Source organism: Bipolaris maydis, assembly GCF_028858645.1.
Source record: "Bipolaris maydis strain C4 unplaced genomic scaffold PSV08scaffold_16, whole genome shotgun sequence".
In the NCBI taxonomy this organism is placed as follows: domain Eukaryota; kingdom Fungi; phylum Ascomycota; class Dothideomycetes; order Pleosporales; family Pleosporaceae; genus Bipolaris; species Bipolaris maydis.
The window spans coordinates 460634-488376 of record NW_027093872.1 but is presented as its reverse complement, the minus strand read 5'-3'; the positions used below and the strand labels follow the sequence as shown (position 1 = coordinate 488376).

Genomic DNA, 27743 nt, shown 5'->3' with positions numbered 1-27743 from the left:
CCATCCACCTGCATCGCTCGTACCAAGCATTCGCCCGCGGGCGAGCATCCCCTACCTACCAACACGTTGCGCAACGCCGCATTTAATCCCACCAGGACCACGGTCCTCACCAGCTCGCCATGAGTGACGAAAAGCACAACTACGTCCGCGAGCCCTCGCCGCCCCCCATCCCCACATATGACGAGGCCACCTCGTCGCGCAATGCGCCGGCACGCCTAGGACCAAACGAGATCAGCGACGACGCCGAGCGGCAGGGCCTGCTGACCCCAGATATTCGCACACAGTCCGACTCACGGAGACGCAACGGATACTACCAGCCGCCCTCGGTCCAGTCGGTCGACGATGGCGACTCGGACCTGGGCAGCCCGGTGCGGGAGAGCCAGGACGAGGCCCTGCGCCAGACCATGGAGGAGATGGAGATATTAGACCCGGAAGCCGCAGAAGAAGGAAGGTCAAGGAGGAACCGAACGCGAAATCGCTTCTCCAAGCGCTTCAACAGCATACGACACTCGCTGTCGAATTGGAATCTGCCCCGGATACCCTGGCCGTCATGGCGTCCCAACTTCAGTGCTGTCACTGACCACATGCCTACTATATCCGAGGAATACAGGCCTGGCTGGGCCATGTTTGCGCGTCTGCTCGGCCTTTTCGTCATCGTCATACTCGTCTACTTCTTAGTTGCCAGCGAGGTGGTGCCCATGGGCGGCGGCTTCGGCACACCCTTTAATCCAGAGTGGATCCGCCAGACGGCCGTCGAGGGTGTTGAGAGCTGGCGAATTGAGAAGAATCTCGAATATATTACGAGCTACGATCACATTGGTGGCACAGAGGGAAGCTACGTGCTGGGACAATGGATCGAGGGAAAGTTCAAGGACGCGAACATGGATACTTTTACACATGACGAGTATGTCAGGCTGGAATGGGGAATTTCCCGCCATATGCTGATTTGAACAGATATTTTGTTTATATGAACTACGCAAAGAAGAATGGCCGAAAAGTTGCCATTGTCGATCCGCCAGAAAAGGCTTGGGAAGCAAAACTCGAAGAGCCGTCCGTTTTCAACCCACCAAAAGCCCAGACGCCTGCGTACCATGCAATGTCAGCGTCTGGAAATGCCACTGGACCTCTGATTTACGTCAACTACTGCCACAAGGAGGACTTTAAGCGGTTATGGGATAGTGGCATAGATGTGCAAGGTGCAATTGTGCTCTGCCGATACTACGGAACACAGCCAGATTTGGCCATGAAACTAAGGTCTGCGCAGAATGCGGGCGTAGCCGGTGTTCTGGTATACTCCGATCCGGCAGACGACGGATTCAAAAAAGGCAACCCCTGGCCCGACGGCAAGTGGCGACCTGGCGAGAGCGTACAGCGAGGCTCAGTTGCTCAAACCAATATGATCATGGGAGACATTCTCACACCTGGAAAGCCGAGTTTGAAGAAGATGGAGCGCATGTCCCGGGACAAGAACCCAGCAGTCCCAAAGATTCCTAGTCTACCCTTGTCGTGGAAGGATGCGCAGAAACTACTCCAGTCACTCAAGGGCGCTGGTGAAGAACTTCCAGATGAATGGGTCGGTGGTGTGCCAGATATTGGCGACAAGTGGTATTCTGGCCATCCGGAAAAGTCACCCAAGGTTTATATCCAAAATAATCAGGATGAAGTGGAACAGCAGCGTATCACAAACGTTTTTGGATCCCTCAAGGGTACAGAGGACCCAGGTCGGAAAATCATCATTGGAAACCACCGGGACTCATGGTGTTTTGGCGCAGCCGACCCTGGCTCCGGCACAGCAGTCATGCTCGAAGTTGTACGTGTACTCGGTGAGCTTCGTGCTCAGGGCTGGCGGCCTCTGCGTACTATCGAGTTTGCATCCTGGGATGCTGGCGAGTACAACCGCATCGGGTCCACGGAGCACGTCGAAGCGAACGTCGACGCCCTCCGCGAAGGCGCCATCGCCTACCTCAACCTCGACGTCGGCGTCACGGGCGACAAACTCTGGGCCAACGGCTCCCCCATCTTCCAACACGCCTGGACGCGGATCCTCGACCGTCTCTCTGACCCCCACGAGAACAAAACCCTCCGCGAGCTCTGGGACGCCTCGACGAGCAAAATCGGCAACCTCGGCGCAGGCAGCGATTACGTCGCCTTCCAAAACATTGCAGGCACCTCGTCCCTCGATTTTGGCTTCTCCGCCTCCACCTCCCCCAAAGACGGACCCGCCCACCCCCTCTCCCACAGCTGCTTCGAAACCCTATCCTGGATGCGCAAATACATCGACCCTTCCTTCTCCTACCATACCCTCCTCACCCAACTCACCCTACTCCTCATCCTCGAGCTCGCCCAAGAACCCATTCTCCCCCTCAAACTCGACGACTACGCCTCGGCCCTCCAGCAGCAAGGCCAATCCCTCCTCGACTGGACCGAGAAGATCAGCGGCGGCGCCGATTACGACATTGGCATCTTCCAGCCCCTCGTCGATGCGCTCAGCATGTTCAAGAAGCGCACAGAGGCGTTTGGCGCCTGGGAGCAGAGCTGGTACAATCAGGTCTATGCCACGGGCGGCTTTGAATCCAGTGGCGTTACTATGCAGCGCGTGAGACATAATGCAAAGATTGGCGGCGTTGAGAGTGATATGTTGGATTTGCCGAGGGGGAAGGAGGATAAGGGCGCTCATGGTGTAAGTGTATTTCCCTTTTTTCTTCTTTTCTTGCTGGGTCTGAAGAAGCAAACTTTTTTTTGGGGGGGGGGGCTGACATGTACGGATTTTTTTTTTAGTTGCCGAATCGCGATCAGTTCAAACATGTTCTTTTCGCCCCCGATCCAGAAAATGGTAGAGAGGCTACCGTTTTCCCTTTTGCTCGCCAGGCTATTGCCACTAAGGATTGGAATAAGGCTGCTGAGGCGATCAAAATGACGGCTGATGTGTTGAATCGTGCAGGTGAGAGACTGGGGCAGTAATCTCTCTCTCTTCCCCCCCCCCCCCCCCCCCCTTCCCCTCTTTGGTTTTTTTGGGGCCTACTTTGCACCCTTTTTGGCTGAGATTTTTAGAGTTTTAGCGGAGCTGGTGAAGGAAGGATGGGTACGGGGGGGGATTAGATAATGGAGAGGTTTCTTTTGTGAGACTCTTTCTACCTCTCTTTTTTTTTTGTGTTTGTGTGTTAGTGAGAAAGAGAGTGTCTGTATGGAGATGGAAGTGCATTTATTGGGCGTTTTTTTTTGTATCCGTTTTTTTCCTCTAAATGGTGTAAGTAGAAGAAGAAGGAGGAGGGGGGGAGGCATACGAAATAGTTGTTGTTGAATCTATAGTCTCTCTCTGTCTTAGAGGAAATGGGTTACTTTTTTGTGAATTGAGAAAGAGTGGATGATGCGAGGTGTGTGTCTCTATTTCTAGGCTTTCCTTCGATTCAAATTTACTTGCAAATAGAGATTTAGATATTGGGTATCATAGTAATCCAGGATAAAACCAAAAGAGAGAGAGAGAGAGAGAGAGAGAGAAACAGCAGTTGTTACGCCGCGTGCTCAGTCTTCCCAGCATCTCCCTTTTCCTTTGGACCATCCTTGTTATCTACATCCTTTGAAGCATCCCCCTCATCCTCCTTACGACTACCAACCCCCTCATCTTTCCCCAACAACTCGGCCCCCAGCTCATCCAAAAACCTCTCCGCCTGGCCCTTACTCCTCTTCTCCAAAATAACCCTCTTCTTCTTCCGAATCATCTCCTTTCTCTCCTCAACCCTCCTCGCCCTCTCGCTTCTAACCCTCTCCGTCTCCTCTCTCTCCTTCTCCATCCGACTCATCTGCTCCCTCCTCTCGTCCTCATCCTTTGAAAAATTAAAGAAGCCCATACCGCGCTGCCGGACCTCTGCGCGGCCGTCAAAATGCAGGTCGGGGGGCGGCGTGAGTTCTTTATCGCGTTTGGCGGCTAGCTCGGCCATTTGCTGGGCAATGGTGGCGTCTGGGTTGAAGGCTTGGGTTTGGACGGCGTCGCCGTAGATGAGCGTGGCAGGCATGCTGGGGCGCGCGGTGAAGCGGTCGGGTTCGTCGGCGGCGAGAGTGCGCTTGCGGCGTTCTTCACGCGCGGCGTCTGCGCGTGTGCCTTTTCGCGTGCGCCCGAATTCGTCAATGTATTCGACTAGTTCTTGCTCTTCTTCGTCGTCGTCTGAGGATTCGGAAGATGAGGCCGAGGCTTCGCCTTTTTCTTGCTTGTCCGCCCATTTTTGGTCAAAGTCTACGCCGTATTTTTCGTCGACGTCTTCGACGTCGCCGCGCTTTAGGGCGTCGTAGAGACGGGCTTTCTCTTCCATTCGCCGCTTTGTGCGCTTCCAGGCAACTTCGTCCTCGTCTTTTTCCTCAGCGGTGCGGCCGCGGTGCTTTTGTGTAAAGTCTGCATCTTCGAGGTCCTTGAGTGCGCGCTTCTTGACGTTCTTGTTGTGCGTCTTGAAAATGTCCTCCTTTTGCGGTCGCGCGCGGCCGGCGGTGGGCTTGTTGGATTCGGCAGACGAGCTCTTGATGAGGTTGGAAAGCGTGGACGCAAAGGCGAGGCTGCTCGAGCTGGAGATTTCTTTTGCTTTGGCGCGTCCTTTTGGACGTGCGCCGTAGAGATGGGCGTCTTTGGATGACATGTGTGGTGTTTGGGGTGTGGAGCGCGTTGTAGGGATAAGGCGATGTCGGCGGTGGAGTCCTGGACTCTTGCGTCACTACGCTACCCCACTCATTATTTTGCGTAACCCCACGTTTGAATGATGAATGCGCGGTTCCGCAACTGACTGAGCCTCATACTGTGAAGACTCATAACTTGTTCGCACCTTGAAGAAAAGTCCCTATATCTTTGTTGCGTTGTGCAATTTCCAAGACCATTTGACCACAGAAACACATATACAGACACACATACAATGCCTCTTCCTCGTCAAGTCTTCATCGCCGTTATCGGTCAGCTACCTCACTTCCTATGCTCAAACATGCATCACTGACAGCATTTCAGGTGCTGGTGGAGTAGGCAAAACCTTCCTCTCCCAACTATCCGCGCTCTCCAAGCGCCTCTCCCAATCGCCCTCATCGCCATACTATCTTTCTCTCATCTGGCTCAGCACCTCTAAGAAGGCCGTATACCACGCAGACTACAGGTCTGTCTCCAACTGGGAGTCTGAACTGCAAAACACGTCGAGCGCGCCTCTCCCTCTGCCACAGCTATGCGAATACCTACAAAAGGCACCTGGAAAGGTGGTCCTGGTAGACAACACCAGCAGCCAAGATGTGGCGGATAGCTACCCTGCCTTGTTGAAAAAGGGCATCAGCATTGTCACACCAAACAAGAAAGCATTCTCGGGAAGCTACGAGTTGTGGACTCAGATCTTCAACGCTGCGAGCAACGGCAATGGCGCTGGGGGCTACGTCTTCCACGAGTCGTCGGTCGGCGCAGGACTGCCCGTCATTTCAACACTCAAGGACCTGGTGGAGACAGGGGATGAGGTGACCAAGATTGAAGGTGTCTTTAGCGGAACAATGAGCTTCCTGTTCAACTCGTTCCAGCCGCTGGGCGGTGGCGGGGGCAAGTTCTCCGCCGAAGTCACGTCTGCAAAGGAAAAAGGCTACACGGAACCAGATGCGCGCGACGATCTGAATGGCCTGGATGTCGCTCGCAAACTCACGATTCTCGCCCGCCTGGCTGGCCTCAAGGTGGAATCGCCGACTTCGTTTCCTGTTCAGTCACTTATCCCCAAGGAACTCGAGTCGTGCTCTTCGGGCGATGAGTTCCTCGAGAAGCTGCCACAGTTTGACGATCAGATGGAGCAGCTCAAGGCAGATGCAGAAAAGGAAGGCAAGGTCATTCGCTTTGTGGGAAGCGTCGATGTGCCGGGCAACAATGTCAAGGTTGGTCTTGAGAAGTTTGACAAGAGTCACCCGATTGCGGCATTAAAGGGTAGTGACAATATCATCGCTTTCTACACCAAGCGATATGGCGATAACCCACTGATCATCCAAGGTGCGGGCGCTGGCGGAGAAGTCACGGCCATGGGCGTCACTGCCGATCTAGTAAAAGTCTTGAGATTGCTTCACTAGCTTGGGAAATAGCGGTGATGATCAAGGGAAAAAAAATGACGAAATGAAAATGGGGTTCCAGTACCAAGTGAGGGAATTTCCTTTTCAAAAGTGAGTTTCTGGGCATGCATTTGTATGAGCAAATTACCAGGCACACCAAGCATGGACAGGCCAGATGGTATATGGTACGCCATCCTAGCATACCATCTCGTCGACAAAAAAATCCCTCTGGCTTACTGCCTGTTCTGTATTTGTAATTGAGAAACATTTTCATGCATGGCTGAAAATGACTACGACTTGCATGGTGTGACGACACCCAAACAAACGCTGACAGAAGTCCTGAAATAACCTTTGTGCTTGCACGTTCTCTGATGAAGACGTGTCACTTCCATCGGTGATGCCCAGGTTGTGGCTTACATGCGTCCGTCGGTGTTACCAAGACTTTGATAAAAGTAAACGTGCCGTTCCGTCTTGGTGCTTGACCCCGGTAACGAAGGATCACAAATGTGCAGTAATAGACTTTAATGAGGCTACTGTCGGGATGCTTGGGCGGTTATCCGAAGTATTGTTTTCCGAGACGTCATTATCCGAAGTGTTGTTATCGGCAAGTTCTACCTCGCTTGCTGTGATTCAGCCCACAAATCGAATGCGGGGTGGTACACCGGGGCTGTGCATGTCCACCATAGTATAGACCAGATAACAGAACGTGGAGTAAGCAATGGCTCGGTGTTGGTGTACCGCGGCCCGAGCCTGAGATACTTGGGGAGCCGTATGAAAAAAAAAGACGCAAATGCAAACTTGCCTTGGACTAGGGGTTGGCGATGATCCTGCTGCTAACGAAGTAGAGTATTGCTCTGCTGTGGAGCGTGATGTAGGCAACCCGTGTTTCGCCGAGGAGTAGGTCAAAACGACGGTGTAGGACTGTCGTTGACTAGAGGGTCTAGAGTGGAGAAATTCCTTTTTTTCCTACCAACCATAGGGCATATGCAACCTTTTAGTTTTTTGGGAGTATTGACCATTAGTATTGCTACCTCGCATCCAAACGAGACAAGTGAGGGTTGCTGGATTCCCGAGTTATGTGCAGGCCGAGCCCTGGCGCGTATATGGAATTGCAGATTGGAAGCGTACGTGCTTACTGGTTAGTGGACCCTAGGGTCAGATCATGAGCCGTCTCTTACATAAGTTTGGATACATGAGCATGTGTGTAGGATCAGCCAAGCTTTTCTTGTGCGGACGGTGTCATTCTTAATCATGCTTGATGTGCATGGAGAGTTGGCGGAGAGTTGGCAAGTCACAGCGAGGGAGTGTCGGAGACGGTGGCATGTTGATCTCGCCATGTCACCACCATCAGAGAGTCGGGGCGCGTGTTTGATGAGCAGCCGAGGCAGAGGTCAGGCCACACTACCACGACCACGGTGTGGCAGAGGCAGTCTACTGTGGGTGGATTTGTTGGCTCAGGTATGGAGACGCATCACAGGGAAGGCTGGGGCAGAAGGCGCCGATAGCGTGGTACGAAAGGTCAAGCTTGGAGGGTGTTGTTACCAGTGTGTCGGGAGCGACTGCTGCCTTGGAGGGCGTTGGAAGGGGTGGACGGGTGTCGCCCAGGGCCGGCCATAGGCCAGCAAATGCCTCGCTGGGGGTGACAAGGCAGATGGCCAAGAGGATTTCCAGACGGCAGTCGAGGGGCTGGCAGTCGAGGTATGCGCTGGCGTTGGTGTTTGACGGACAGAGCGGGGTGTGAGTGCTAGGGCTGGGATGGAGTGGATGGACGGGCTGCCAAGGCGGGACTAGGAGGGTAGAACGGGCGCCAAGAGGGGTGAGCAGCGCGTGAGAGGAGCGGAGCGAATCGCAGGCAGTTGCAGAGGCCAGCCGGCGCATAAAGGCGTTGAGGCTGTGCAGTTGGGCCGACAAAGACGCTCGCATCACGGGCGACCTGACACAATCGCAATCTGCGGGCGCCCGAGGGAAATGGAAATTGGCCGTGGGCGGTTTCGAGGGCGAGTGCGTGCGTGTGCGTTCTGGAAGAAAAGGGGCGTGCATTTCCCGCAGGGCTGAAGAGTGAAATGGAGGGGCGGTCTGTGCAACGGCTGTCTTGCTGGATTGGGCGTGCTGGCTGATGGCTCCCACTATCGCCAGCCCTGCTGGTATGCGCCCTCGCCATGTCTTGCCGGAGAGATGCATACGCTGGCGTGGTTGAGCGACAGCACTCGACCTGCCTATGCCCACGCCATGGCAATATCCAAGTGCGGCCTGGTCTGGCGCCCTTTGGTCCACGCAGCGGTCAGCATGTGCGGAGCCTGGCCGCAGAGGCGCATAGCAGCAGTAGTAGTGTGCTATGGAGCAGCAGTAGCAATGGTGTGGCGCTGGCGTTTGGTTCTCTGTCCTTTACGCCAAACACTGGCCGCGGTCGCTGGCCGGCAGAGATGATTCAGCCGACGAGGGAGGCGGCAGCATGTGGAGTACATGTGCGGCCACGAGGCATGACTTCATCCAGCAGCGCTGCATGGCCAGGGCATGTGGTGGATCAGCAAACTCAGTGACGAGCGAGGAGGGGTTTCCGCTCGCTACCGGCGCCGAAAGCTGCATCGCTGCTGGCTGGTTCCAGGATTGAGTAGGGAAAAAACCATGATGGTATACATACTACAGGCTTGCGTACATGGGCACATGGGTAAGGATGTATGTCAGTAACCAAGTCCATGTCTACGCACATGCGAATAACCGCCAGCCATGACGCACACAGAAACACAGCCAACGCAGTCGATCAAGCACTGGCAGACTGAGCCACCGTCTCCGACTCGGGCTGATCGCAGCGCCAGAGCCAGAAACAACCGTTTTGGTCCGTCCCTTGGGCAAGTTGAAGCAAACGCAGGCAACCAGCCAGCCAGCCAGCCAGCCAGCCAGCAGCCCCTGGTCATTCGTCACACACGAGTCTGAGCCCGCACCGTGTCAGGGCGGGTGTGGACAGCGAAAAAAGCAGCCGACCACTCCGCTGAGACCAGGGGCAGCAGTGCCAATCGCGTGGCCGCCCTCTTGCACACGGCTGCTGCTCGTCTCGCTGCCTGGGAGCGGTGAGAGGCGCGCAGGCGTGATGGACATGTTCGTCCACCATTATCCAGCATTCTGGCACAGATCGACTTGGGCCAGCATGTTGGTGCTCCCTTAGCGCACAAGCCGCGTGCTGTGTCCCGGCGCCGCGACCGACATGGGGCGTGAAGGGACATGTCACCCTAGCCTGCGTTTAGCACCACGAGCGTTGCCGGCCTTGGGCTTGGGCATGGGCATGGGCACACACCCTTCATCGCCCTTGGATACACAACACCCCCCCCCCCTGTCGAAACTTTGGCCCGCTCCGCCGCCCAGCGGAGTGGGCAATGGGTGTGTTAAATAAGGACACGCTGCCTGTGCCGTCGTCCCAGCAGTCACACACCCAACACGCATGCCCATCCACCACTAAGGCCTGACCTCACCATTCCCCCCCTGCAGCAGCCTCCGTCTTGACCCAACACCGCTATCGTCTGGTAAGACGAATCCTCCCAGGCCGCCGACGCCAATCCCTCTCGTCATTTCCTCAACTCCGAGCCCTGGGCTGTGCTAAGCACCGTCCTCTTTGGCCCTGTTCGTCCTAAATTCCGCCGTTCAACCTGCCCCGCCCAATTTGCCTTTTCAAGCGAGTAAGGGGCGATCGTCCATTTCGGCCTATCAGCTGCTAGTCCTTGGCACACGGCATTACTACACTGTCCACCACTTTCCCCCTCCACCGTCCACCCGCTTATAACACCGGTCCCGCCGCCTGCTCGTCTCGGCACCATAGACAGACTCATTAACACGACTGTCCTCCTCGCTCACCCAGCCCTCTTCACCCACGCACCATCCTCACGGCCAGCCCAGCACTGGCCACTAGTCTCTACCCCGGATTGCCATTGCCACCCGCCGTCCTTGTCTCGTGACAGCGCTCCGCACGTCACCTTCCACTCCGCCACCACGACTTCCACAACCGCTTTGCCGTCTCCCAAAACGTCTTGCCACGACCCGGCTCGCAGAAGAACCTATCTCGAAATCACCTGAAGCCAAATAGCAGCAATCGCAACAATGTGTGTCGCCGAACTCTGCGTTACGGTGCTCCCGTGCAAGCACCGCTGGTACCATCTCGTCCGCCCATGCACTCCCTCTAGCAACCTCTCGACATGCGGCAAGAAGCTAGGAATCTCAGGATGGGAAGTCAAGTGCAACCACTGCCCTTACTGCCACGGCCACGTTTCCGAGTTTGAGTACAAGCTCATTGGTGATGGCCCGGCTCCTCCCGTTGGATCCCTCTCCGGACTTGCGCGTGCACACTCTACCTCACTCAACGCAGCCCGTCGCGACATCCGCCTCGACAACATCACCCGCACCGACAGTGCGACCAGTGTAGGCAGCAAGAGCAGTCTCGTCACAGCAGCATCAGAGAAGAACCGTGCCATGAACTCACGCCTGGATGCCTACTTCTTCCCCTCGCCCGACTCACCATACCCTGCTGTCCGGGAAGACGACACCGAGAGCAACCCTGGCGGAAGCCCCAGCGAAACTTCGGTCAGCGACTACTCCAGCGTCCGCCACGCCTCCATCTCCATGCCAGCTGGCGCAGAGACGCACAAGGCCAACATGCTCTCACGTGTGCGCCAACGAACCAAGCGCATCTCTGGCATCTTCCGGTGATTGGCCCACTCATGTCAGCCACCTCTTTGTTTCCTTTGCTCTTTCATCTCCTCTCCTCTTCCTTCGTCGTGGTAGCCCTGGATGGCGCCGCTCAAAGCCAAGGCGCGCAGGTCTAGACCGTGGCGAAGAAAGCGCTTCTCCGCCAGATCCACACAGGCACACAGGCACCAGCCCTCGGCCCGGATAAACATGACCATGGCACAATCACATGTGCATTGGCCACAGGTCCCGGACAAGTAGCATTTACCACGACGACTACTCCACTCTTTATTTGCAGCGTCTGCGTTTTTAGCCTTTTGGATTGTCTAGCGCCTTCTGATTTCATGTTTATACTTTGGATACCCACTGTTCTGGTGCGCAACACGCGCATCAGCATGTCTCGGCCACACGGACATGGGCGTTTTTTTTATCTTTCTTTCATTTCGGCCCCCGGCGTTTATACGGAAAATGACGGGGAACGGGTTTCATGGATTTTGGTTGGGCGCATCTTACAGACATGGCACGAGCAAGGGATGATGTGCTCCGCTCCTGGTTGTGGGATGGCTTTTACGAGGTCTGTCTTGGCGTTGGGCTGCGATGCAGGCAAAGTCACACTGTCGAGGTAAACGGGTGTGCGTTCCCTGACAGGACGAGCACAGGCGCCGCCGCCGCACAGGGTTCGCCTATTTTTCTTGTTTGGCCTCGTTGCTCCCAGCTACGCCGTTTCACGAATCGCATGGAATGGATTTGTGCACACTTTGTTCTAGAAGCTAGCATTTTTTATTAGTTGGAAATAACCCGTTGTTTTTACCACTACTCGCATCTTGTTACGTATTTGACGACTCTACTCTACTCTAGGCCTGGCTTCAACCCACTGCCCACACCGTATATTGAGAGTGCAGCGACGATAACTGTCTGACCGCTACAAGCGGAGCCAAGAGGACAAAGTTATCGGCCTAGGGAAGAGACTTGTACACCGCAAAGCAAGCATCGAGGGCTTGGCTTCCGCCCGCCGGATCCACGGCGACTCACCTAGACAGACGCTACTCCATGCCCAGTGCCGCCAGGAGGAGTAATAAGCAAAGTTAATGCGTGCAAAGACAAAATCATGCCACTGGCCGCGCTCTAGATGGATGCTTTTGTAGCCACCCTGCCGAGCCACACCACCTGTGCCACATCTCCACCCTCCCTCAGCTCTGTTTCGGCGTCACTCTAGACCCCCCTCACGATGCACGGACGCGTCATCGGCCTTTTTTTCCATGTCTCCTCTGCCCACTCGCCGCGCTATCGATATCCACCCGCAGTCATACTTACACTACACGACATGGCTGCAGGCTACTCTAGCTGTACAGATTCGACGGAGCTCCAGGATACGTAGCTGCAGCCATGCTTGTCGCCGGCTCACTGCCAAGGCCCGGTACTTGGTGAAAATGCTCGCACTGGCATTGGAGAGTGGATAGTGGCCAGGGGAAAGGGTGAGGGGTGTGTTACACATACACACTTTCACACACACACACTCATATGTACATACAGCCATGTATGCATCTAAGTACATCTGTACAAAGTTACGTACATGCATGCGGATATCAACCGACCCTGCTGCTGCCTCCTTTCCTCCTCCGCCGCCGCCGCCGCCGCGCCCGCGGTCGCCGCCGTCACCGCGCATGGCTTGCAAAATATTTTCGATCACCAAGGCAAAACGCTTCACACAACCCCGGCATGGAGATCCGACAAGGAAATCCTTTACGCCAACAGCGGTTGTCCATTCACATGCTCTCTATGTGTTACCTCCTCTTGCCCTATGCTGCCGCGATTAGCCTCTTTTCCTTTCTCGCTCTCCATACCCCCCCCCCCCCCCCAAACTCTATTCCCTGGCGCCTCTCGTATGACAACCCGATGCCGCGACCACCTTCCCTAGACGTTGACAACTTTCCTACCCCAGCTTCGGTGACGGCAACAGTAGGATAGGGTTTCGGCGAGAACGGCCAAAATATGGCAACTCACGCGCATCATCAAGATCATCGTTCGATTAGTCATGCTGCGTGTCTTTCAGGTTTTCCTGACCTGCCTGTTTGGAGCCTTTGATTCTCAACTATGAAGTTGCATACTCGCACACACAAGGGTAAGCTATCTTGCAGGCTTGGGAGAAATCAAGCTATACCAAGCACCGTCAATGAACCTGATTATCGTTTTTGCTTTCTTTTTACCCCTCTTTCCTGCGTCTTTTTCGTCTTTGATTTTCCTTTTCGTACCTCAAGTCTGTGTGATTGTCCTGAAAGTTTGGTTCTGGTGATGCTGCGTCAATGCCGATCGTAGTCTTTGGCGAACCTTGGAAGAAGAAAAAAACACCACGAGACAGCGCGCCGTACGAGGGGAAGCGGTACGTGCACCGAGCAAAACAAAATTCAAAGGTAGCATTAAGCTTGCCCAGCCCGCGATCAGCATGCTTGTTACGCTCTTGCCGTCGTCAAAGGATGCTGAGAATAAACAAAGTTTCCCAAAGTCGACGCACGGTAAAGTTTGATTTATCGGAGGGTATGTGCACAGAAAGAAATGTTTCACGCACGTCCACGCACGTCCACGCACGTCAGTGACGATCCTAAGAAAGAAATAAAGGTTCAAAGGATAAGCATAGCTAAGAGGTTGCAAGTGCGAGGCTTGTTTTCGGCCGACCCGCTATATTTGCGTCGCACGAATTCCCCCTCCATTATTGCGGCTTCTGTTACATTGCAGAACAGCATGGAACCGGCCATTGTATTCGTGACACTGGCTGTGCTACGTTGTACCACTCATAGTACCTTGTAATGCAACAAAAACACAAACAACCCCTTCAGCCATAGCTAGGTGTCGAAACAACCTATCCAACCAACTAACCTTTTGTCCGACTCAGCCGCAGTGTTACAAAACCCCCCCTTTACTCTATGTGACGACGAAGCAATCTCAAGTCATACGCATCCTCACGCAACCCCTCCCTTCTTCATCTCCCACTCCTTTCCTTTCCAAGGTGTGATTCCATCACACCCACTAAATTACTCCGCAAAATGCAGTCAATCAGTACCAGTTACCAGTACCAACTCTTCAAACTCCCCTGTCCATCACCGATCGTCCCCCCCTCTCCCCAAAATCAAGCTTTCCCCCCTCAACAAAGCACCCCTCAAAAGAAGAACCCCCAACAATCCACAGATCGCCAGATTTCAAGCCTTGTTTTTCTGATCGTCCCATCACCCATCCCCTCCCCCCCCCCCCCCCCCCCTCTCTCTCTCTCTTTCCAAACCTTCCTTTCCCACACACTAGACAAAAGAATACAGAAAAAAAAAACGGAAAAAAGCATCACCTAACCAAAAACCAAAAAAAAAAACTTTAATCCGTTTTCTTCCCTGCGTGATATCACACACACACACACACACAGAGCCATGTTATGGCAAGCCGGGAGACATACCCCTAACTCAACTCAAGCTTTTTTTGCCTTGAAGCGAATGATCCCATTTTAGATAACAACCACCATATGTAGTTACGTAGCAAGGAGGAAGGGGGGTTGTAAGGTTTTATCCCTTTCTGCCCTTTTGCGGAAAAGAGGAAGGGAGAGCCGAGGGTACCCTGTTTTTTTTTCCTATCGAGAGATGGAGGAGGCTGAGGGGGGGGAGCTCCGGTTGTCCGGGATAATAATATGTATTTTTTTTCGCTTTTGCGGCGGGTTGATGGGAGATTGGGCTGGAGTAATATGCTTTACGCTCCAGCACTCCGGCCTCCTCCTCCTTCTTCTTCTTCTTCTTCTTCTTCTTCTTCTTCTTCTTCTTCTTCTTCTTCTTCTTCTTCTTCTTCTTCTTCTTCTTCTTCGCTAGGGGAGAAGAGAAAGGTGAAGGGGCTGAGGTTGCTCTTTCTTAAGTAGGTTTGTGTTTTTGTCTGGGATGGATGTGTTTTGCTTTTCTATAGGGGGAGAGATGGGGTGTAGAGAGATAAGGTGGGGTGCGGGGGATGCATGGAAAGGGGTTGTGTGTAGTAGATTGCAGTAACTATCCAAGCTTTGTAGTGAAGGGGGAAATCTTTCATACGATCGTTGAGTTGACTTGGTATTCAGATGGTAACCTTTGATATTTTACATAAGCGTACTTATTTTATGAGAGTAGAAATAGAACGAGGTTCAGCTTTCTCCTAGTTTATTAAAACCCCTTAACCTCCATCGAGAGGGACCGTGTTTGGTGAACAGCTAGGGCGTTTCCAAGATGCACTTATTCGCGTGTCTTGTGCCTTCCTTTTCGTCCATTTCTCTCCGAATTTCCTAGTATAAGATAATATCTTGTAGGTTTCTGTCGTCTACGCATGTCCACAGTTCTTATGTGTGGACTGCCAATCGTACTGAGTTATATAACACATACAGCCTGATTTATCTAGTAATTGGATCTGATTAGGGAGAGGCGGGGAGGCCGCTTGCTCACTGTTATTATACGAACTAAATCGCCAATTATAAGGCAGAACGTACTTCGGAGACTTAGAAAAGACTAAAGAAAAGAATTTAAGAGGGGGAAAATCCCGTCACATTCGTTTATTTACACAGGCCACACGCTTCCTAAAACAGCAAAGGTATTATTTTAACTAGCAGTGCGTGTAGTTATCTTGTATCAATCCCATTCAGTTTTTCAATCATAGGGAGAAGGGAGACCTTTAAAAAGAGTTTATTAAAAAATCAGTAATAAGTACTTAGAGATAATCAAAGCCAAGGCGGACAAAGAGTAACAACGCCCTATTAGATCGCAACACATATTTTGCTCTTGCCTATAACATAATCCGGCCAAGCAAACCGGAGTAAGTGCAGCCAATGAGCTCCTATCTACAAGTACACGCGACTTCAAATAGTTGGTCATAAGCGCGCCCCCTCCCTAAAAGCTACAATAGGGAGGGAGGGTAGGGGAGCAAGTTTTTACTTACATGCGTTTTATTACAGTAGTGTGGTGAACCCACACCCAGATACAATCTTGTGTGCAGGCATCTATTTTTATGTAATTTTCCGCTATTCCATACGCCTTATCAACGTTTTGATACTAGTTAAGTATTTTAAAAACACTTCTACACATCAATCTTGCTACGTACTTAACCTGTATAGAGCGAGCCTGCCATGCTCGCACCAAAGTGAAACAAGTCTTGATATTTACCAGCAGAATTTCAAACAAGATAGTAGTCAAAGTAGTTTTTTTGGTACGCTCAACATGGGACCAGTACCTATGCAACACAACTACTAATGTTGGGGGGGGGGGGGGGGGGCTCGAAGTATATCTTGAGATTTCTTGTTGCTATTTTAATTGATGGCTTTTTTTTCTTTTTTTCGAAAAACAATTTAATATACATATGTAATCATAAACGTTTACTATTACTATTAACCCTTGAATTCTACATATTTACTTCCTTCCTCCCCTGCAAAAAATCTTCATTTGTTACTAAAAAAAAACACCTTGCAAACTAAACCTGACAAGGTCTCGAACATACGTTTACATCCAGCACAGTGACATACAGGAAAGAAAAAAAAACAAATGAGGATGGATACGATGGGAGGTGTTTTATAAATGCAACTGGCATTCAGATTTTCGTGTCTTCGATTGCATTTTTTTCTGCTATGATGATGGAAGATGGTAAAATAACTTTTTCTTTTCGCCTGGTACGTCGTAGCTGTAGGTCTGGTGAAATCCTTATTCTGTTTGGTAGGTAGGATGGGTTAGCATATGGGAAATATAGATGATGAATATAAGATGGGTTTGTGTTATGTGTGGTCTTGGGTGGAGAAAAGAGGGCAAGATAAGGCAGGGAGCAAAGAAAAGAAGGAAGGAAAAAGAGTGAGTTCTTGTTTTGAGTATTTGGGTTCGATAGACGGGGTTTTCTAGGTCGTGTTTTTTTCCTCCAGGGAGAGCGGAGACGTTGCCTGGCTAGTTCTAAAAAAAGGAGAAGGAAAGATGAAGGTAGTTTTGTAAATTTCTATACATGTTGCCATGTGATGTGAACTTCATTAGAACGAAACAGTTTTTTATTCTCGAAAAGTGATACGAGATGGCGGGACTTTATTCAAAAAGACAAAAAAACTTAAGTACATTGCCAAGTACCCTTTCGTCACTAGCATCAACACACCAACATAGAAACACAGCAAAGTGATCAAGATAAATAGAAAATTCAATAATTTCTAAAATATAAAACTACATAAGAGAATACAACCCCGCATACATCGCTTCATGATGTTTAATCCCCATATGTAACCATACAAATACTGATAACAAAAAGAAATCCCCATGATATCACTCCACCTATTGGCTTTCCCCTACTGTCTTCATAATTCCCCCTTGAACATCCACATACGCCATATCAACAAAGTAAAAAAAAACACCCCCTCATCCCTAAATCAAACTCACACATATAATACATTCCAACTCTTCCAGCTTGACCCCCCTAAACCCCTAACCCCTCACTACTTCTTCGATGTTTTCCCCTGATACTCGATATCGTACTGAAAAAAGCTATCCCAGATACTACTTTTGCGTGCATGCGGCTCTCTGCGTGGGGTGCTGGTGCTTGGACTCGCCGTTCGCGTGTCAGTCGTCGGGCTGGCGGGTGCTCGATTTGCGACGGGGGAATTGTTCATGGAGCGAAGGCTGGATAGCAGGGTCGGTATGGAGGATTTGCGGGGAGATTGGTACTGCGAGACGGATACCTGTTTTGGCAAAAAAAAGAAGTTGTTAGCTGGAGTGGCCAACCAAGGTGGGGGGGATGTTGGTAGGGGAGCTTAGATTTACAGGAAGCAAAACCTAAGGTCCCCAGAGTAGGTCGCGCACATTGGTTCCGTTTCCGTCGTAGGCGGTCTTGTCTGGTTCTGTACCGTTTGTCTCTGTTTCTCGCAGGTGGCTAGGTCCGTGGGCGCCGGCTGGGCTTCCTCCTCGTGTTGCGGTGGCTGAGTTGGGGGTGGAATTGGCGCGCTCGCCCGGTGAGAGGGCTTCTGCTGAGTTGTTCTTGCCTGCTAGAGGTGCACTCTTCTTACTAGTGCCACTACTGCGACGACTGTCGAGTGATTTTCCGAGCTGTGTAGCCGGGTCCATCAAGGACTTCTTCTTGGACTTTTGCATCTCGCCTTGCCCGGTTTCAAGACTGCTCTTGACTGTCACGGCGCCTTTGATGCCTGGGGTGCCGGGTGCCATGGCCTTCTCTTCGGTAGCTTCCAGTAAGTACCAGCGCAGTCCATCGGAAAGCTCAAAGGGGTTGTCATCTTCAAACGACACTGCATTGCTCGAAGCAACAGAGCGATCGTCTAACGATGCCCGAGGTGGACCATCTAGGGTTTTGGAGAGGTCAACAACACGCTCTTCTACTTTCGATATGCGTGCAACCAGCCACTCCTTTCCTCCCAATCGATGTGTGTCTTGTTCGCGCAGGAAGTAGTGCGGTGCTCCGACATTGAAGGCAGCCCAAGGACGATGCGCATTGTTACGGGTTGGCAGGAAAAGGGCGAGATCACCTTCCTTGAATGAGCGGTACGCAATCTTGTCGTGCGAGTCAGCCTGGAATCGATGTGCTTTGTCGCGGTATGCTCGGGCTTCCTTTTGCCACTTTCGTGCCGTGTGCTCCATATCGCGCATGCGCTTGGCTACAGCATCGCTGAATGTCTCAATGTTGAAGAGATCCAGCTTGGAAATCAGCTCCTGGTAGCGCTGGTCTTCCTCTTCTGGGCTCATTGCTTCTGTCCATTGAAGGAAGTGTAAATCGCCTACATCTTCCAGGAAGCGCTTCAAGGGAGTAGGCGAAGGCGCCGTGGTGCTTCGGCTGATTCCTGCACTGGTATCGGCCATGACAGTGCTATTGCCAAGTTTAGACGCTCTCTGCAGTACCATTTCGCCATTCTCGTGGGTAATGACGAAGCCTAGTGCTTCCAGCAGACGGACTAGGCGCTCATGCTGTGTGTAGAGACGCTGACTGAGATCCTTTGCACGGGTCATGCGTTGGTGGGTACGCGACGAATCTACCTCTTCCAGCTTGCGCAACCTCTTCTCAGCCCGCATAAGCTCGACGTCAAGGCTATTGGCATGGGAGTTCTTCTCGGCCAACTCTGTCTGGAGACGGCCAACCTTGGCTTCCTCCTCCTCCACTCGCTTCCGCAGAGCTTCAGAGCCGGTTTCGCCCTCTGCGAATTTCGAGCGAAGATCATGCAGATGGCTCTTTTCCTCTTCGAGTTGTGCGGTAATCGAGGCCGCCTTTGCCTTTTCTGCGTCTAGATCTTCTCGGACCAAAGCAATCGCCTTCTCATGCTCAGCCACCTTGGCATTGAAGTTGTTTTCTTGTTCCTCAATCCTGGCATGAGCGTTGTCGTTGTCGGACTTTGCCACTGCTACGGCCTGCTGGAGCTCCTTCTGGTAGTTCAGTGACCGCACAGCCACATCCTCGAGCTGCGCAATAAGTGCAGAGTGATCATCAGGTACACTTGTGCCAGGCGAGAGATGGTTGAACACTGTAGCTAATGAGTCGCGTTCTTGTGCCCTGGTAGCTTTGAGCTTAATGATTTCGGCCTGCAGTGCTTCAGTTTGCTCGTCTGTGCGAGTCTTTTGCTCGGCCGCTTCCTTGCGCGTCTGCTCTAGCTCAGCAACGAGTTCTTGAACTCTGGTATCGATACCGATTCGCTCGTTGTCGCGACTACCGAGAAGGCGATCCAATTCGTCTTCAGCTTCCTCAATCCTGGCCTTGTAGACTCGAATTTCATCTTCCAGTGACTTTCGCTCCTCGGCAAACTCCTTCTGTTGCGCTCGCATGTTCTCCATGATGTTGTTCGTAGTAGACATGGCCTCTTCGAATCGACGTTGTTGATCGGCGTCCTCGTCTCTCCGTGACTGGGCTTCATTTTCGAGCTTCACACGAGCCTCCTTTTCGGCTGCGAGTTCTTGTTCAAGGCGCAGGATGCGGCGCTTATCTTCTTGTCCTGTGTTTGCCGAAAGCCGCCTGGAGGAAATGGAGGAACGTCTGGAGTTTTCTTCCATAGGTCTTGGCGAGGCCACACGCGCTGTTGGTGTTGAAGGTTCCGCTGCATCAGGGATGCTGAATGACGGAGGTGCACCGCCTATAGAAAGCCTGCTGACAGTATTCTGACGATGTACAAGGTCTTCTAGTCGGCGGACACGGCTCTTGTAGCCTCTCAGCTCCTCCTCAAGCTTTGCATTGCCCTCTTTCAACACGCGCAACTCATCATCACCTCTCATCATTAGATGTGAACCTCTACCAAAAGCCGGCTCATGCACACTGCCCATTTTGAAATTCTTTGCACGCTTGATTTGTTGTTTTGTGGGGCGGTCCAGATCTTTGATAGCCTGGGCGAATGCCTCGGCTTCAGATTGCTGGCCATCGAGTCTTTGTAGGTCTTTGAGATAGTCTCGGAGCTCTTCGCGGGTGACTGTGGGCCAAACCGTCTTCTCAGGCTGTACGTTCATTTCAAAGCCTAATGTGCCTCCTTGCACGGCTTCCAGGTTAACAACATCAGCAATCGGCTTGAGCCACCTCTTACGCCGCCGTTCTTCTTCTTCTTGGAAGGTTGCCATTTCTTCCGCAAGTGACGATGTATCCCTTTCCATTCTCTCCATCCATTCTCGCCTCCGGACAGCTTCAACGAGTAGCGTGCCGTATACGTATGGTAGGCGGCCGACTAGAGAGATGAGCTCAAAGGCCGCAACTCCCTCCTGCGGTATGCTGATTTGCTCGAGATCTGCGCCCATACTTGCTATAAAGGATTCAATATTGGCGATGCCCTGCATGCTTTCGACCGAGTTTCTGATGGCTGCATTCTTTTGCTCCACAGCCCGTCGCACGAGATCGCTCATTTCTACACTGTATTCCTGTATGGCAGGGAGGAAATTTCGGGTATGCAACAGAGCCATCTTGGAGACTTGCGCAACTGATTTGGAGCTTGCCTCGAGCCCCATTACATGCTCAAGGTCTGATTCGACCTTTTTTGCTACTGCGTCGATTTCGTTGTACAGGCGGACGGGCTCTTCGGTATCGTCGACCACGGATCGGCTCTGACTCTGGCCAACAGCTCTCAACAAGTCGTTGTAGTCTGCTGCAATCTTCTCTAGCTGCATGTTCGTCTTGTCCATACGCTTCCCAAAAGCCTCGCGTACACGCTGGCTGGTGGCCGTGGCCATCTTGACCGCCTCGACATCGAGGAAGTCCTGGAGCGTCTCACGAACAATCACATTGCTGGGTACATTCTTTGCAGATCGCATCTCCTTGGCCAAAAATCGCTTGAAGTTCAGGATAGCGGAAACTGTTCCTAGCTGTGCAAAATCCCTGTCCAGCCTCCGGAGGTTGTCTCCGGCTTCCTTCTCTACTCCGTCATACCATTCCTTGGCTGCTTTATACTTTTGCTCCAACCCCTTGATATGCGCATCATGATTTCCAACCGCGACTTGTGTAGCCCTTTCGATGGTCGCTTGCTCGGCAAAGTGCTTGGAGGCTATGCGTGACATGGAATGTGACTTCTCGAGAAGCGCAAACGCCCAGTTGCGGCGGGCTTGGAAGAGTGCTTGCCATGCTCCAAGGTCCGTGTTGTTGGCGAGATGATTCGGCGCATCGTCGGGAGCGAAGGGATCGGGTAGAGGTGTTGAGGATATGGCAGCCTGCGGGTTGTTGGAGATCTCGCGACTAAATACAAATATCTCCTTCTACAAACACTTGTGTTAGTATGTAGTGGACAGAGTGTAGTGTGCCCTTCAAAAAAAGGATGACTTGCCTCTGTCAATAGCGCTTGTAGCTTGACATGCTTGCCTTGAGTTGTGAGCAAGACCTGCTGCTCGGGCGGAATCTCTGTAGTCCTTGAGATCCAGTACTTGAGCGCATCGACCGAAGTAAAGGCAACGGGATCAGCGTCAAGACGCTGGCCCGTATGAGCTACAGCAATTTGTAGCGACATCCAGCTCTGCCCTTTTTGCGTGTTGGAGTCTTGTCAGGGCAGCAGCAGGGGCGAGATGGAGAGTAGAATGTTGAAGCGTGAGCACATGGGACCAAATACCGCCAAGCATGGTTCAACGCAGGGATCTGCGCATGGGCCCCACGACACTGCATCATGGTGAAAGGTCAGGTTCGGTCAGATGAACCAGGCCTCGACTGCAATCTTGGAAACTCACGGAAACAATATCGGACAGCATGACAACACGGGGCGATGTCGACATGGCCGACGTGGGTGCAAAAAGGCAGGATGCGCACGATGACGCGGATTTACTACAGACAACGCACAGCGACGCGTTCGCGTTCTCTGATACTGAGATGTTAGCCCTACAGCTCTACGACCAGCTCAAGGAACTGGAGCTGCAGCAGAGCCTCCTACAAGCGCAACAAGCAGGCACGTTGAACATGTCAAATCGGGTTAAGCAGGGCGGGGATTAATGCAAAGTGTAGCACAAGCGCATGACTTGTCGGCGCTCCCAGATGACTTGGTGGAGGAGCGCCTGACCATAGCGCAGCGCGAGGCTATGGAAGCGAAGACAGAGTACGAGATCAGGAACAGAATCACGCACAACGTACTGGTCATGGATCCGGTACGGAAAGCTGTCCATGGGGGCGAGCGGACTCGATTCGCCGAAAAGTTGGTCTCACGTTGGCTGTCATAGTGCGTGGTTGTCTAATGGCCTACAGGCGCCTGCTCCCACTCGTGACGGAAAACGACACAGTCGCCATGACCCATGGTGCTCAAACGGGCAGGCTTGCTTCTACCACACGTGCTCTGAGTGCAGCAGAACAAGGAAACATGGTTGCGAACCAGAAGAACCGGGAGCTGGCACAGACCATGCTTGCTTTGGCCGAAGAAATGAAGGCGCAATCAGTGCAGGATATCGAAGACGCGCAGCTGCGCAGCCAGGTGGATGCTGCCGAGAAGCAGCTTGCAGAATCGAGACGAAGAGTGAAGACGCTCAAGGGGGTGTTGTCAGGGATGATTGTGGGAAGTGGGATCAACTGGGCTGCAGACGAGGGCTTGACGGAGCTGGTGATGGATGACGAGGAGGACGGGTGAGGGCGTGGGGATAGGGCAGGATAGATAGAGGCGGATGCATGGTGCAGGCGCGGGGGGCAGGGACAGGCCGAAGTGTGATTGCTGTCGTGTTGAAATGGAAGCTGGGCCAGATGCGTGCCACCAACGTTTTGCCGTCTTGTGGTTGGTCTCGACGTGTATGTGCGCCGGATGGTGTTTGTTGACCAAGGACGTCATGGCGGTTGCTGGAGCAATGGCGGGGGGCAGCGGCGATGGAGGCAGAATGGAGCAGTCGCGGGCTCGCTCCAACCTCTGGCCGACTACGGTCGGGGAAGCGACGGGGGCGCGTTGCCGAACCTCTGGCGGGCCGGTCTAGGCGTTGGCGTGCCTGCATGCATGCATACCTCGCATGCCGGCCTGCCTTCCTGCCTGCCCACCCACGAACTTCTCTGGGGGGAGAGTGGCTCGCAGGGCCGCCTGGGCATCAAGAGGCGGCGCCTTGTGCTTGGGGAGCAGCAGAGGCAAAGGGGGGACGAGGGCACTTGGCACACGAGGCGCGGGGCAGTGTAATGTGGGCATGTTGACGGGGCAGGAAAAGAGGCATAGGCATACACTGACTGCACAGGGCCATGGACAATACGTCGGTCGGCCGGTCGGTAGGCACGGAGGACAGGACAGGACAGGACAGGTCAGGACATGTTGCAAGGCAGGCAGAGAGATAGGTATAGTCAGGTCAGGCCAGATAGTAAGTAGTCACCCAGGCCGTGGGCACGACAAGCTGCGGGGTCGGGCACATGAGGCAGGCTGGCCAGTCAGCTCGGATGGTTCGTGGAGCGCGTGTAATAGCAGCGAGGGTTTGCTGAGGCCGTGGAGCATGGAGCCGGGCTGGGTGGCCTCTGGTGGTCGGGGAAGGAGAGCAGGCCGCCGCGCTATTCGAGATAACGTCAACCAGGGCCGCCTCGCATGCGCCCAACGAATGGTAGGCCATGCTCTTCTGCGTGCAATCTAACCAAACTTGAAACTCGCCAGGAGAGAGCAGACGAAGGGGGCGCCCAAGCATGATGCGCGTCCGTGTTGGCCGCGCGCGCTGCGAGGGTGGGTGCAGGCGTGTTTTGGGCGAGGGCGCGGACGCGGGCGCGGGCCTGGCACACTGGGGGAGACGTGAGGGCGACTGCTGGAGGCGATGGGTGCATCAACCCAACAGGCCATTGCTCGCGTCGCTGCTGCTGTCGCCATTGCAATCATCGTCGCCGCCGCTCTCGCCGGTGCGTGCAGTCGCTCTCGCGCGGCCAGCAGGTGAAAAAACGACAGTGCAGCGTGTGCCGTGCGGGCGAGAGTTGGTGCGGTGAGGCAGCGCAGCTCCCGGTGGACAAAGGAGGGGTGGTGGTCCGGGTGCGCTGCTATGCCATGGCTGCAAAACAAGCGTGCTTACCTAATGCCCTCGCCCTGCCAGGCCGCGCTGTGAGGGTCCTTTGCGGCCCTCGCTGTTTTCGCTGCGTGCTCACCAAAACCTCGCAGTGTAGACCGCCCATACAACTCTGGCCTGCAAAACCTTTGGTGAGTCGTCCCCGCCTGCAAATGCCAAAGTCGCTCCATCACCAGCACCCCTTTTCGCAACAACACCCTTTTTGCACGCGTTTTCCCGCTCCATTCCGCCCTTGTGCTCCTCTCACAGCCCTTTTTCTGCATTTCTGGCGACACCTTCGCATTCCATTTCTTTCGTCGTCGCCATCGCCGCGCCTGCCATCCACGCCCATCCCATACTGACCGCAAAACAGACCTTTATCAACCCCTTCGATTTTGCCGAATCCAGCTGCTTTGGTGAGTACTTGCTCCTTCCATCTTCGTAAAATCGCGCATCTTCGCGTCGTGTTGTGGTGTTTTGCGACCGCGTCACTGCACGCGCATACCAGCCAGCCCTGCAACCACCACTGCCATTGCCTACGCCTTCACCACCATCTCCCGTCTTTGCCAGCCACCACTGCTACTCCCCACATTGATCCGTCGTACAGGCGTCTGTATTGCTCACCTCGCCTCCCTCGTTTTGCTTTCTCCCTCCCTCACTCTCTTTCTTCTCAACCACCACCCAGCTAACCCCCAGCAATAGCACATCAACCAACACCATGCCCAAGGAAAAGACCACCCGCAAGGCTGCGCCTAAGAAGACTGAGAAGAAGAAGAAGGGTAAGTTTGGCTCACGTGCTCCCACTCTCCTCCCACCCTGCTCACCAGTCACAGACCCCAACGCGCCCAAGCGTGGTCTTTCCGCCTACATGTTCTTCGCCAACGAGCAGCGTGAGAAGGTCCGCGAGGACAACCCAGGCATCAAGTTCGGTAAGTTGATGCTTGTTAATCCCTCATCCGCTCTGTTTTCTAACCTTTTTGCTTAGGCGAGGTCGGCAAGCTTCTCGGTGAGAAGTGGAAGGCACTCAACGACAAACAGCGTCAGCCCTACGAGGCCAAGGCTGCTCTAGACAAGAAGCGCTACGAGCAGGAGAAGGCTGCTTACACGGTATGCTTTTCCCCATCCCCTGCAACCCAAAATCACGTGCTAACAAATATAGGCTGCCGATGAGGAAGAGGAAGAGTCCGAGTAGAGCTTATCATTGGAGGTCCTGGGCTTCGGGCTTTGCGGTCCGCCTCCTCTCTCTTCAATTTCCTTTATGTGATCCTTCCTAGGCTTTAATGGGTTCGTGAGTTCTGTCTCGGACGTGGGTGTGCGTGTGTATCTCAGTGTCTTCGGCTAGCCAAATCTGTGTGGTTCCATTTGCGATAAAGGGACAGTCACAGTTCAGTCTCATTTCCAGCGCTTGTGACTTGTTCGGTCATGATGTTTGGGGGGCGGCGTCTTCTTCCTCCCCATCTTCAACCCTTATTTCTTCGACCTCGTGGAAGAGGGAAAAAAGGGGCATAAACATCACGAAGCTCATGATCAAGTCTATGTGTACACTAGTCTAAACTTTGCAGTATGGGAGATTTATTTTGCTTGCTGCTTCTATAACTTGTTCCTCTTCTTCTATCATGCCCACGTGATTTCTCGTCATACATATATGCAACCTCAAGTGCACCCAGTGAGTGCCAAAAACCTCCGGGTCTCCCGGATCAACCCCACACAGAAAAACCTCTCTTTCCCTTTTGTTCATAAAGGAAAACCAACTCACTGAAACTATTGGTATCGGTTTACCACATTGACAACCCCCGCAACCAGAGTAATAGACCTTGCATTTCCACTCTTTGCCCCCTTCCCCTCCCTTCCCTTTTTTCCCAACCAACCACTCAAACCTCCCCCTCCCCCTGCTCTACCAAAACACCCTTTAGAACCACACATACACACCCATATATCCCTTCCTATCTCGCCATCACCCCATCGAAATTCAAGATAAAAAAACAAGTCTACATAGCGTCGTTGGGCTAGTGGCTATGCTATCGCCTTCCCAAAGCTCCATTGCATGTGGGAACATCATAAGGCGGGGATCACGGGTGTAAGTGTTTCCAGAGACAAGAGTTCGAGTTGGCGGACTGACATGTGGTATAGTCGAACCCCGTACGGCGCATGACTGTTTCTTTTTTGGATTATTGGTTGTAAAAGGGAGGGAGGGGGGAGGGGAAATAGCGCGGAGGTGAAGGTAGGGTAAATGCGGGGGGGTTGGGTGAGATAAATAGGGATTCATCGTTTTCTAATCCTCTCTTATCAATTGTATGTGCACATGTATGATCATCACAACGGTAAATGTTTTTTGTTTTATATATAGCTACACGGTTTTGAGGGCATGATGCGAGTATCTGGATTACTTCACTTGAAGCACATGGTATTGCAATGATTGCACAGCAAAAAGTTCAAGTCACATAGCAAACATCTTCACTACGAGATACAATAAACAAGAATATGACATAACCCAAATTCTATAATAAACTTCAATACACACTACTTTTTTCTTTCTCCATCATACACATGCTATTCCCTCTGCAACACCACCATAACACCCATGATACCCAGCATAACTTGCTTCAGCCATGGGTGCTCGCTCAGCAGAATGGTAACGTATCCGACAAACGGTATGAAGCCAACGACACTTCCAATCACGTCCTCCTTACGGTTAAGGAACGACTGTCCGCGAGCATACAGTTCTGTATCGTCTGCAAGGTTGTTGTCACCTTTTGTGAGGAGACGGAGAGGAGTTTTACTAAATCAACCATCGTCAGCAACGTATTTCTCTTTTTGAACACCCCCCCCCCCTACCAAAAAAAGCCGACGCTACCAGAAAAAAAAAGTAAATCAAACTCACCCTCCACCATATCTCCTAACCACACGATGCACAATCGGAATATCCTTGCCCTTGACATTGTACACGACAATCTCGCCAATCTGCGTATCCAGCCCTCTGTTCCAGAGGAAGAGCAGGTCGCCTCGCTGGAATGCGGGCTCCATGGATCCAGAGAGTACGACAACGATTGGTGATGGCGAGTCGGCGACGACGGAGAGGCCCTTCCACATCATGAACGCGGTGGACAGCACGAGCGCAAAGTTGAGCACCTGTGCGGCGAGTTGCCGCGGTTGCATGCCTGCGACGCCGAACATGGTTGCAGATATGCGTCTATGTATTGTAGTAGTGGAGCGGGAAAGGTTGTAAGATCCACCGCGGTGTGGATTGTCGTGAGGTTTGGCTTGTGTTCCCGTTTGCCGAATTCCTAGCTGCGAGAGGATTGGTGTGTTCCCTTTTTTGTTTCGGTTGTATGCGTGCGTGTGTATAGTGGACAAGTGGGCTTTGGAAGCGAACGGCGCGAGCGGGATTTGGGCGCGTCGTTCGTTTGTGGAGGTTACGGTCGCGGAAGGCAGTAAATGCCAGATGTCCTTGGATTGGTTGTTTGCGGGCAGCTTAGTCAACTCCCGAGCCGTGGGCGATCCAACTCCGCAAAGGCGCTATACTACGAGGTGCCGCTGCCAAGACAATTGGTGTACAAAAGTATACAGGGGGGTTGGAAGACTATGTAGTGGCTAGAGAGAAAATGGGTTCATACTTGGTTAGGTGAGAACTTGTGAAGAGAC

The 27743-nt window shown here is 52.8% G+C and overlaps 9 protein-coding genes across 9 annotated transcripts; 5 read left to right on the top strand and 4 right to left on the bottom strand.

Moving 5' to 3' along the window:
* Positions 1-119: 119 nt before the first annotated feature.
* Positions 120-2961, top strand: PSV08DRAFT_366076 (uncharacterized protein; the record flags this gene model as incomplete). Its single annotated transcript, XM_014223529.1, has 3 exons — positions 120-904; positions 955-2680; positions 2779-2961. 3 exons carry the CDS (start codon positions 120-122, stop codon positions 2959-2961), a joined length of 2694 nt encoding a protein of 897 aa, XP_014079004.1.
* A 548-nt stretch (positions 2962-3509) lies between these two features.
* PSV08DRAFT_231282 (uncharacterized protein) lies at positions 3510-4625 on the bottom strand (the record flags this gene model as incomplete). Its single annotated transcript, XM_014223528.1, has 1 exon — positions 3510-4625. The coding sequence occupies one exon, from the start codon at positions 4623-4625 to the stop codon at positions 3510-3512; it is 1116 nt and encodes a 371-aa protein (XP_014079003.1).
* A 129-nt stretch (positions 4626-4754) lies between these two features.
* On the top strand, positions 4755-6325 carry PSV08DRAFT_335502 (homoserine dehydrogenase-domain-containing protein). Its single transcript, XM_014223527.2, has 2 exons — positions 4755-4932; positions 4985-6325. Exons 1-2 carry the CDS (start codon positions 4896-4898, stop codon positions 6061-6063), a joined length of 1116 nt encoding a protein of 371 aa, XP_014079002.1. The 5' UTR covers positions 4755-4895; the 3' UTR covers positions 6064-6325.
* A 730-nt stretch (positions 6326-7055) lies between these two features.
* Positions 7056-7945, bottom strand: PSV08DRAFT_335479 (uncharacterized protein). Its single transcript, XM_014223524.2, has one exon. It carries the CDS (start codon positions 7918-7920, stop codon positions 7474-7476), a length of 447 nt encoding a protein of 148 aa, XP_014078999.1. The 5' UTR covers positions 7921-7945; the 3' UTR covers positions 7056-7473.
* Positions 7946-9997: 2052 nt separating this feature from the next.
* PSV08DRAFT_18195 (uncharacterized protein) lies at positions 9998-10744 on the top strand. The gene has a single exon (XM_014223523.2). It carries the CDS (start codon positions 10132-10134, stop codon positions 10735-10737), a length of 606 nt encoding a protein of 201 aa, XP_014078998.1. The 5' UTR covers positions 9998-10131; the 3' UTR covers positions 10738-10744.
* Positions 10745-16913: 6169 nt separating this feature from the next.
* Positions 16914-21696, bottom strand: PSV08DRAFT_18187 (autophagy-related protein 11-domain-containing protein). The gene is made up of 3 exons (XM_066091889.1): positions 21461-21696; positions 17529-21392; positions 16914-17407 (listed from the first exon to the last, which is right to left on the bottom strand). Exons 1-3 carry the CDS (start codon positions 21638-21640, stop codon positions 17165-17167), a joined length of 4287 nt encoding a protein of 1428 aa, XP_065948075.1. The 5' UTR covers positions 21641-21696; the 3' UTR covers positions 16914-17164.
* Positions 21697-21873: 177 nt separating this feature from the next.
* Positions 21874-22862, top strand: PSV08DRAFT_366071 (centromere protein H (CENP-H)-domain-containing protein; the record flags this gene model as incomplete). Its single annotated transcript, XM_066093107.1, has 3 exons — positions 21874-22069; positions 22126-22312; positions 22363-22862. 3 exons carry the CDS (start codon positions 21874-21876, stop codon positions 22736-22738), a joined length of 759 nt encoding a protein of 252 aa, XP_065948074.1. The 3' UTR covers positions 22739-22862.
* Positions 22863-24819: 1957 nt separating this feature from the next.
* PSV08DRAFT_374588 (high mobility group box domain-containing protein) lies at positions 24820-25293 on the top strand (the record flags this gene model as incomplete). The annotated part of the gene is made up of 4 exons (XM_066093292.1): positions 24820-24880; positions 24935-25030; positions 25087-25208; positions 25261-25293. The coding sequence occupies 4 exons, from the start codon at positions 24820-24822 to the stop codon at positions 25291-25293; spliced, it is 312 nt and encodes a 103-aa protein (XP_065948073.1).
* Positions 25294-26519: 1226 nt separating this feature from the next.
* PSV08DRAFT_210541 (uncharacterized protein) lies at positions 26520-27509 on the bottom strand. The gene is made up of 2 exons (XM_014223517.2): positions 26983-27509; positions 26520-26880 (listed from the first exon to the last, which is right to left on the bottom strand). The coding sequence occupies exons 1-2, from the start codon at positions 27273-27275 to the stop codon at positions 26652-26654; spliced, it is 522 nt and encodes a 173-aa protein (XP_014078992.1). The 5' UTR covers positions 27276-27509; the 3' UTR covers positions 26520-26651.
* Between the last annotated feature and the right edge of the window lie 234 nt (positions 27510-27743).

Excerpts from the sequence above, each read along its gene's own strand:
- PSV08DRAFT_335502 (XM_014223527.2), top strand. The coding sequence starts at position 4,896 with ATGCCTCTTCCTCGTCAAGTCTTCATCGCCGTTATCG. Across the intron at positions 4,933-4,984 it reads AGTCTTCATCGCCGTTATCG|GTGCTGGTGGAGTAGGCAAA; the intron begins GTCAGCTACCTC and ends ACAGCATTTCAG.
- PSV08DRAFT_18187 (XM_066091889.1), bottom strand. The coding sequence starts at position 21,640 with ATGTCGCTACAAATTGCTGTAGCTCATACGGGCCAGCGTCTTGACGCT. Across the intron at positions 21,393-21,460 it reads TACAAGCGCTATTGACAGAG|AAGGAGATATTTGTATTTAG; the intron begins GCAAGTCATCCT and ends AAGTGTTTGTAG. Across the intron at positions 17,408-17,528 it reads ACGACGGAAACGGAACCAAT|GTATCCGTCTCGCAGTACCA; the intron begins GTGCGCGACCTA and ends TTGCCAAAACAG.
- PSV08DRAFT_18195 (XM_014223523.2), top strand. The coding sequence starts at position 10,132 with ATGTGTGTCGCCGAACTCTGCGTTACGGTGCTCCCGTGCAAGCACCGC.
- PSV08DRAFT_210541 (XM_014223517.2), bottom strand. The coding sequence starts at position 27,275 with ATGTTCGGCGTCGCAGGCATGCAACCGCGGCAACTCGCCGCACAGGTG. Across the intron at positions 26,881-26,982 it reads GTTAGGAGATATGGTGGAGG|TAAAACTCCTCTCCGTCTCC; the intron begins GTGAGTTTGATT and ends TGGTTGATTTAG.
- PSV08DRAFT_335479 (XM_014223524.2), bottom strand. The coding sequence starts at position 7,920 with ATGCGCCGGCTGGCCTCTGCAACTGCCTGCGATTCGCTCCGCTCCTCT.